The sequence below is a fragment of the Daucus carota genome, chromosome 4 (genome assembly GCF_001625215.2).
Source record: "Daucus carota subsp. sativus chromosome 4, DH1 v3.0, whole genome shotgun sequence".
Lineage (NCBI taxonomy): Eukaryota > Viridiplantae > Streptophyta > Magnoliopsida > Apiales > Apiaceae > Daucus > Daucus carota.
Window position 1 is genome coordinate 34,158,033 of NC_030384.2, and position 10,347 is coordinate 34,168,379.

General features: G+C 36.0%; 1 protein-coding gene across 1 annotated transcript; it reads left to right on the forward strand.

Moving 5' to 3' along the window:
• The first annotated feature begins 2,625 nt into the window (after positions 1-2,625).
• Positions 2,626-4,272, forward strand: LOC108217283 (GRAS family protein RAM1). Its single transcript, XM_017390121.2, has one exon. The coding sequence runs from the start codon at positions 2,864-2,866 to the stop codon at positions 4,238-4,240; it is 1,377 nt and encodes a 458-aa protein (XP_017245610.1). The 5' UTR covers positions 2,626-2,863; the 3' UTR covers positions 4,241-4,272.
• The last annotated feature ends 6,075 nt before the right edge of the window (positions 4,273-10,347 follow it).

Consider the following 10,347-nt stretch of genomic DNA (forward strand, 5'->3'; position numbering starts at 1 on the left):
ATCGATTAACATAGTGCATGAAACATTCTACAATGAAGTAACTACTAAAACGAGCATAAATTACAAGATAACTTCCTCTTTTTCATCGCATAACATTAACTATACCAAGACCATAATTACACATCGATTAACATAGTGCATGAAACATTCTACAATGAAGTAACTACTAAAACGAGCATAAATTACAAGATAACTTCCTCTAGTGTCACCTACCGAAAGCTTGAACTATAGAGTCTACACGAATGATACATGACAACAACAGCTAAAGGTAGACACATAATCTAGTCCTTGGATAATTTTGAAAATGATATTCTCCTTTTTTCGTGATGATCCTCAAATGTATCACATTGCAACACAACCATGCTCCAGCAGATTTAATCGGTTGTTGCATCAAAATTATCCATTGCGCCACCTCTCTTTTTCTCTCTCAGATTCTTAGTCCACACTTTGCCTCGGCTACTGCACGCTCTCTATCTAAATCTCGCTTCTTTGTCTCCTAGCTCTTCCTGCACTAACATGGTTATCTCTTTGAGAATCTGAACGCTCTAGTCTAAAGCCCATCGTCTCCCAGACCCACCACTGGTTTCATCATTCCGCGACTTTATAACAATTGACAAAGGCACAGCGCTGAAAAACCCAAAACAGAAAGAGCATAAACAATTAAACAAATATCACATTTTCAAATAGTCTTGCTGAACTTGGCATGAATTTCAAACTAAATAAACATAACCCACAATCAACACAATACATATATTTACCAAAAAACGTGGTTCCTCTCCAATTATATATTAAACCGCAATCATCAGATTAAGGGGATACAGTGGATTAATCCAACCATTTTTGAATTTCATACACATACATACCAAGTGAGGAATCTAACTACAACTCATCTCTCAGAGTTATTTTCCAAGCAACAAACACTAGTTATGGCACAATTTGTAGCAAAATTATTTTAATTTCCAAAATTATGGTTGTCCCCCAAATTACAAAGATAAACGAAACACCACTTCAAATAATAAGATAGGGCGAAAGTTCACCCACATTAATCTAATAATTCGTAGGAACACATCTAATTACCAAAGGCGGATTCTAATACTTGATTTAACACCCGTATCATGAACTAATTCAATTACTCCGTCCCCCAAAATCGACCCATAACCCATAACTTTGTCTCCCAAATCTCAAATCAAAACAAGAAACGGGTGACAATGATAATTTGAAGATAAAACCCAATAAACGGGTAACAATAAACACCCACAATACATTTTCATATAGTCCTCATGTCTACAGCATTCAAATCAAACTACAGAACAAAACCCAAAAACAAATTAACAGACATATTGTCTACAAATTGATTAGGGACAAGCAAAATAACAATCGCCCAACGATTTATCACTATATAAATGACATGCAGGTACAAATTGAGCGACACAATGGTTTCGCATCAACAAAATGGATTAGCATTTCACTTGTTTACAACTCGATTTGAACGAAACTGACCTGAACTCATCCTTCGGTTTCGCATTAATATTATAGTGGTGGACACTTATCACAATGGTTCCACTGTGTTCCTCGAGCGATCGTTCGTGTTTATCTGATTAGGATGTTGGTTTTGATTTTAGGGGAGTGATTTTAAGGGGAAACAATGGTGTAATAACTGTCACTTGAATGACGTAGTAGACGATGATACGATTATGAAGATATACGATTTGCACGCTGCTGTATCTAGTATTTTTTAATTTAAAAAGGAAAATGCCAGTTGTCACTCGGATCTGCCATCCATTCATCTTATAATCCAATGGTTCTAGAGTAAGTCTCCAAGTACTCCAAAAAAACAAGACTCCAAAGAGCCCAACTCTATAAAATATTTATATTCTATAATTATTGATAATTTATGATCCCGATTCCGTCACTTAATTATATGCGTATGTTTAATAATGTATATGATTCTCGATAATTTACTATCCCGGTTTTGTCACTTCATCATATGCATATGTTTATATCTCTATTTTAAAAGTCGGTGATTAGTCACGATTATCATCGATTAATTAATCTTTCGTAGCTCGTCAAATTGATTAAATCTTTGATTAATACCGATCAATTCAATTAATCTCCGATTAATCCTTATTCTGCGCATTCATCGATTAAACCTGATTTCCGCTTTTTACGACACTAGTTTATATATATATATATATATATATATATATATATATATATATATATATATATATATATATATATATATATATATATATATATATATATATATATATGCTTTCATAGCATTTGACAAGTACTGCATGGATTATATATGGCCTAGTATCAGTAGGCAATATACATGCATCAATGCGTCAAAAACATAAAAATAATGGCGGGGCAACTAACATTCAAAGTCGAATATGGTCAGCAAAGGATCTAGAAGGTGGTGTCAAGACACCTTCTTGATTTGTTGTAGACGGTGGTTAGATTCGCTCCTATTTTCTCGCTCTCCTTTGTCGCCTTCAAATGGCATCTCTCTTGATCCTTCATGCAATCTCCCTATATAAAACACAACCATCATCTTTCACACCCCTCAGCATATACCTTCCTGAGAACAAACAAATCCAACCCTTTCTTCAACCTTTTCTTTAAATTACTTGTTTAATTTTGGAATCAAAACAAAAAGATGCCTTCTCCAATTATATGTTTATAAAAACACTTGCTTGTCTTTGTTTCTACTCCATGTAGTAGTACCATAAAAGTGTTTTCAAGAATTATTCCTTTTTTTGGCTTTAGACAACCTTAATATATGAACCTCTTCATTGCATTATATTCCTTGTAAAGTCTTTTCACTTTTTTGGGTTTTTTTTGTTTGCTTGTATGCATGGAAGAAACAGATGAACAGGAGGAGTTTTTGACTCTGACACTTGCCATTGTCGCGGATTCAAGATTTGATAAGAAGAGAAAAAGAAGGAAAAGAGAAGAGTCTATTGAGCCAGTGAGCTCGAACGAAGATTGTGAAGGTAGGATCTTTAGTCTCCTTCAATTGAGGGAACAGATGTTGAAACTAGACCGCAAGAGAAAAGGAGTGGCTGAAGATGGGAAAGGCCTTCATCTGATCCATCTGCTGCTAATTTCTGCCACGTTTGTCGATGAGAACAAGCTCGATTCGTCTGTGGAGAGTTTGAGTGAGTTGTTTCAGAATGTGTGCTTAACAGGGGACTCTGTTCAGAGGGTGGCAGCCTATTTTGCTGATGGCCTGGTGGCTAGGCTTCTGACACGAAAATCGCCTTTTTATAACATGATTATGAAGGAACCGAGTGCTGAAGAAGAGTTTCTGGCATTCACTGAACTTTACAAGGTCTCTCCCTATTACCAATTTGCTCATTTCACAGCTAATCAGGCTATTATCGAGGCCTTTGAGAAAGAAGAGGATAGTAATAACAGGGCTTTGCATGTCATTGATTTCGATGTTTCCTATGGATTCCAATGGCCTTCACTTATACAATCTTTATCTGATAAGGCCACCAGCAGCAGTCGAATATCTCTAAGAATAACAGGCTGTGGAAGAAGCTTAGAAGAATTGCAAGAAACCGAGACGAGACTAGTCTGTTTTGCTAAGGGATTCAGAAACATAACCTTCGAATTTCAAGGTTTGCTGAGAGGTTCAAGTGATTTTGCAGATATAAAGAGAAGGAACAATGAAACAGTGGCAGTTAATTTAGTTTTCCATCTAAACACACTCACTAATTTTTCAAAAATTTCGGATACCTTAAAAACGGTACATTTCTTAAACCCTGCCATAGTGATCTTGGTGGAACAAGAAGCTAGTAGAAATCCTAGAAGCTTCTTAGCACAATTCATGGAGTCTTTACATTACTTTGCAGCCATGTTTGATTCCTTGGACGATTGTCTTCCCCTCGACAGTGACGGAAGATTAGGCATCGAGAAGAATCATCTTGGCAGAGAGATCAAGAGCTTTATGAATTACGAAAAAGACAGTAGTAACTGCAATAAGTATGAGAGGATGAAGACATGGAAAGAAAGAATGGAAGGGCATGGATTCAGAGGACTAAAGCTGAGCTCGAAGAGTGTAATGCAAGCAAAACTTCTTCTGAAAATGAGGAGCCAATATTGTCCGGTGCAATGTGATGGAGAGAATGGTGGATTCAGAGTTTTTGAGAGAGACGAGAGCACAGCTCTGTCTCTGGGCTGGCAAGATAGGTTTTTGCTCACTGCTTCTGCATGGCACTGTGTATGATAAATGATAATTGCATTTCTCTTAACATTTAATTAATTGTTTTTACTCTCCTTTTAATTACATGTTTTAAGCAGTGTTTTTAAAATCCCCGATTTAACCGATAAATCCCCTGCAAGGTCGGCCGCCGATCAGATTTTCGAAATCCGATTAATCCTTATATATATTTCATAATCGGAGTATATTTGATAAATTATTAAAATTAAAATACTATATTACTTTAAATATGAATAATTATAGAGTTTATGAATATAGTAAATATATTAGTTACTAAATATCTAATATAATAATAACTAAATATTAAATAATATTTTAATATTAAAATAAACCCGATTTTAACTCCGATTAATCCTTCCAATTAATCCCCGATTTCCGATTAATCCTTGAATCGGTAGTTCAACCGATTAGGTCCGATTTCTGATTTCGTAACACTGGTTTTGAGAACAATATAATTGAAAAGTTTGATTATGGTTCAATGTTATTGAACCGCTTCGATATTTAAATTCTTCGCATTTTAATTAACAAAGAAAATAATTGACCGGAAATAAACACTACAAAAGTTAAAATTTAGTAATAAAAATAGTCAACTAATAAAAAATTTCAAATTAATTGATTATATATGTAGATAGAGAATTGTTAATAACATTGAGTTAATATTTCTGTCTGAGCCCCACTATAACCAACTCCACATATTAATCTACGTATATAGTTTTCTCTTATACCTCAGAACGATAAATGAATCAATCTGATGATTATCTTCCTTATCTTTTTTAAATAAGAGACACTCATCCGATAAATATGATTAAACTGAACTTAAAAACCCTGCTTCAACTGAAATACCTTTCATGTGAAAATTTCACACTGACATTACACAAAATAAACGATGTGGCGCGGGCTATTAACCTCCTAAACTTTTATTTTAAATACTCTTTCTTTCATACGCTGTCTTCTTCAAAATTAGCAACTATTAGTAGAGACATGGGCTTGGTTGTTGCGGTTCCGGGTTTTGAGCTGGTGCAGAACATGGGGCTGGGAGAGGTAATAGACGATGCCCCGCCGCCACGCCCTCTTAAACGTAAGAGGGTAGATACATGCGATGTTTGTGGCCGCAATGTGGTCAGGCATGTCCCTACTCGTGCAATCTCTCGAGATACTGGGGGATCCTCTTCAACTCAAATCAATTCCTTTGCTCGCCAAAACTACAAGGGAAAGACTACTGGCTATGAAACCTTTGCCTTCTATGATGATGGGGCACTCTCGCGTCGCGCAATTGACATTCTGGACTCTGGAGCACTTATGAAATTTGGTCCATTCTTTGCTGACGTAGAGCTGAATCTGGAAGCCCATGTTAAAAACGGCTTCTTCGTTAAGGACATTCTGCACTATGCTTGCCTAGATACTCTTGGTCTTGTGGAATTCATGCTGGTAGATTCATACATCCAGGACTTCAATGCGGTGCCTGATGACTCTGTACTCATGCCGTTTGATCAGGTCGGCATAAACATGGGTTTAGATGATGCTGTGGTTCCGGCGTTGGATGAGGATGGGGTGACCCATAAAGCTTCTGCAGGGATTCATTTGGCTGGTCCCTCAACTTCTGGACTCTGAGTCCTTGCCTCTGGCTTATCTTTGTAGGTTTAGTTTCTTTCCTGTACTTTATTTTCGGCCTGTAGGTTCTTTTGGTGGCATTTCTCGGGGTCTCTTACCCCTCCTCTGCTTGTTTAGGTTGATGGCTTAATGCCTTTTTGTGCTGATATCCTTTGATATCTCTTTGTAAGACATTCCGAGAAATTAATATAATTTGGCTTATCAAAAAAAAAACTATTATAATGTACTATTATGTGATAAGTTTTTTTTTTTTTTTTTTTTTAAGAATGTGATAAGTTATTTGACGATGGAGAACCACCCCCAACTAACATAAAAAAACATACTCTCTCCGTCCCATTTTATGTGACCCTTATTCCCTTTTGGGACGTCTCAAAAAGAATGAACCTACTATACTTACTATTTTTGAACACTACTTTTTACTATTACACCCACTACTTTCTTCCACTATCTCCATTCTATAATAATATAAACACTATTACACCCACTATTTTCCTCCACTATCTCAAATCTATTATTAAATATTGGTAGGTCCCACCACTTTACCCACTTTTCAACTAAACTTACTACATTTTTCTTAATCTCCGTGAAAGTCAAACCAGCTCACTCTTTTTGGGACGGAGGGAGTATAAGTTGGTCAAAATTATTAAAATCATTAAATCTGTAGAGTAACCAAGACGTGGAGGGTAATGCATAGACCTCTTGGAGCTGCGCATACCTTAGAATAAAGAAGTCCTGATCAGGGCGGATCTAGAAATATTTTCTTATGGGGACATCAAGCAAATTTTTAGATTTTCAGGGACACTTTTATAATTTTGTAAAGAGTGATTAACACTTTGCACCTCTTATCTTTAGGTGTTTTTTCGATTTGGTCTCAAACAATTTTTTTTGGCAGTATTCACCCGAAAGTTTGAATAGCGATTCGCTTTGCACTTCTTTGACCACTCTCCGTTAATTGACCGTTAAAGTTAACAGATTTCAGGTTTTTAACAGATTTCAGGTTTTCACTTTGCACCCCACAATCTTAATTTTTTTTCATGAGTATTTTGAAATATTTTTTTTCCATAAATGCAAGCTTGGGGAACTTAAGAGTGACTTCTCCCCTGTGCATAAATTCTTTCACATTTCTGTAGTATAACCTTGCATTACTAAGTCTTATTACCTTTCTTGCAGCAGACTGCATGGAACTGACAAATTGTTTTTACAACAATACTATAATTCCTTAACTGAATGATATGTAGTGGTGAATAACCATGCTGGTCATATAAGTGCATGGCCTAGAAATATATGATTGTAATGAATGTTGTGTAGCTACTGCATCATTTCCTTGGTCAGTAATAATGGTTATACACATATTGGAGGAACTAGCATGTTGGTTTATAAAGCTTCAGTGTAAAACCTATATGTGCTCTACATACACGATGTTGAGAATTAAGATTCCTGGTAGACAGTGATGGCATTAGTACTATGAAGTTAAATTTTATCCTTTCGTGTGGTAATCATATCCTTAAGATAATTTATCGTTCCTAGCAAATCTGCAAACAAGTTCCGACCTTGGGATAAAGCTTACAGTTTATTAAAATATAAACTCTAATCTAATATTATTACATAAGTAACACTTCATACAATAGAAATTATTAGTTGAATTGTTGATCACATTGATAAGCATTACAATCCTGTGTTGATGAGTGTTATCAGTCATCCAGAGGTTTTTTTTAATGCTTATCAGGTACTGAAATGGTGGCTCGTGATTGCTCCATGGAGAAACAAGTTAGAAACCACATTGTTCATGCCTTCAGTGAGGTGGACTCCATTCCAATTGATATACTCAGAAGGATTGGCGCAGGTAGTTGAGACAAGCGAGCCACACAGTCCAGAAGAATTAAAGTTATACTTCCCACCACTGGATCCACAACAGACTTTGTAAGCTTATCTTCCATCATTACTTCAGCAGTTACAGCTGCGCCATCAGCTTCAAAGGGTGAGAGCTTACATTTATGAAAAAAATATTCAAAATAGTCATGAAAAAAATTAAAATTGTGGGGTGCAAAGTGAATACTTGAAATCTGTTAATTTTAACGATCAATTAACGGAGAGTGGTTAAAAGGGTGCAAAACGAAGCGCTTTTCAAATTTTAGGGTGCATATTGCCAAAAAATATTGTTTGAGACCAAATCAAAAAAACGCCTAAACATAAAGGGTGCAAACGGTCAATCTCTCTTTTGTAAAATTTAGAATGGTGAAAAAATGTCAAAAACATTTTAGGAGGGGCAAGTGTCCCTATGCCTCATACTGGATCCGCCCTGGTCCTAATGTTGTACTCCTCCGTTCCTAAATAATAGTCGCTTTGACTTTTTGCACGTATTTTGAGGTGCAATAAAAACGTATTTCTACACGTTATTTTTCAAATTTTCTTTTTTTTTAAATAAAAATATAGATGTCGAACTTTTATTCTGAAAAAGAAAATTTGAAAAATAATAAGTAGAAGTATATTTTTTGTACACCTCAAATTACGTGCACAAAATCAAATCGACTATTATTTAGGAACGGAGAGAGTAGGGTTGAGCATTCGGTCGGTTCGGTCCAGAACCGGACCAAACCGAAAGAACCGAAAACTGAATTAGAATTTTTTCTCGCACCGAACCGGACAGAAATTAATTTATGGACCGAACCGAAATAATTCGGTTCGGTTCGGTTCTTGCTTTTAGAACGAATTTTTCCTGAAAAAAATGAAAAGGCAAGTTTTCAACTGTTGAACTCTCAGTGAAGTCGCATGTATTCTCCTAACTAATGGTAGACCAACTGAAGTCGCAACTGCATATAAACTAACAAAAAGAAAAGATAATAAAAATGAATTCAGATGCAGTATACTTCAGGCCTCCAAAGTTCAAACAATCTCAAATTAAAATACCAGAACTCCGATTACCGATGCTTGATTTGTGAATCTCCGATATCTGAATCTGGAATTAGATACTAGAGACGAGGGTTTATGTGTGGCTTAATACCTATACCGATACGTCTAAACTGAATGGAATATGCAAATTAGACCGTATCTATTATTAACATATATTATATTAAATATATTAATATAAAAAATTCGGTCTATTCGGTCCAGAACCAAATTTTTTTTAAAAAGAAATCGGACCGAACCGAAATTTAATTCGATCCGGACCGAAGAATCGAACAGACTGAAATTACGAAAAATTTAGAGCGAACCGGACCGAATTTATACAGTTCGGTTCAGTTTTTCGGTTCCGGTCGGTTTTGCTCACCCCGAGGAGAGAGTCCCATTTTGATCGGGATTCTTGAGTAGTGATGGAGGAGTACATGGTACTCGACAGGGACGGAGGCATTTTGAGAGTCCACAAACAATCCTGGACCACCCTCAAATTTAAAACTTTGACAACTTTTTGTTAAACGGTTTTTCTAGTGCACACACTAAACTCTAAATTCTACAGGTTTGACTCATTTTAATTGGTTGTTTCTTAATAATGGTGGACCCTCTGCAAATGCAACAAGCACACCAATCAAAATCTCTCAAACCTATAAAATTTTGTGTTTAAAAGTGCCCATAGACACACACTAGACAAACCTTTTTTTAAATAGCATAGTACGTCCAACTTTAGAAGCAGCTCATCCCAAATTTAAGTAACTCAACTCATAAACTTAGGGGTGCTGATTTATGCACACCCCAAATGTATTTATGCACACCCTATCTCCCTTTTAGACCAAATTGCCCTTATATCTTTTAGTCGTTCTTTGTTCTTTTATACAAGCTCCATCTATTGCTTTCCAGACAAGATCTCTCTTGGAGTTGGAAGACTTATTTCTTTCTAATGGTGATGGTGTTTGCGGATTTGATTATGTCCTATATGCATCACACTATACTCTTCACTAACACTTCCTTGAATTACTGAATCCAAACACTAAGTCTTGGAATTTAAAGTGCAAGGCTGTATTGAGGTAATCCAAATCAAGAGCTTGTAATATTTCTTTAATAATCCAAGACTTGAAGGTCCAAATCCCTGTGATAGGTGTTGCTGGAGATTATGAAATGATCAGAGAGATAGGTGTTGTAAAATGTGGTAGCGGAGAAGAGAGATAGTGCAGACAGTGTGGACATAATGGAAATCAAGGAGAATATAGTGAAACATAAAGATGGAGTTGAGCTTCTTGATTGAGCATTTGGCAATGTTGTTGTTGTGATTGATTTGAGGATTGAAAAAGATAGATGAGGGATGTCTGGCTAGCTAGTTAGAGTGTTCTTGATCAAATGAATCAATGTGTAATTATAGAAATAGTATGGTTGACTATGAATGTTAGTCTGGTTGCTTTGCCAGAGTCTGAGTACGAAACAGCAACCATGAAGTTTAATATTTGCTGAAAATGTACCCACCGTAATATGCATGATTCCTAGACGAGGCAGGGGTTTGTGGGGAAGGAGATTTCTAGAGGGACAATTTGGTCAAAAAAAAGATAGGGTGTGCATAAATCACCACCCAAACT

Coding starts and splice junctions, on each gene's coding strand:
- LOC108217283 (XM_017390121.2), top strand. CDS start 2,864: ATGGAAGAAACAGATGAACAGGAGGAGTTTTTGACTCTGACACTTGCC.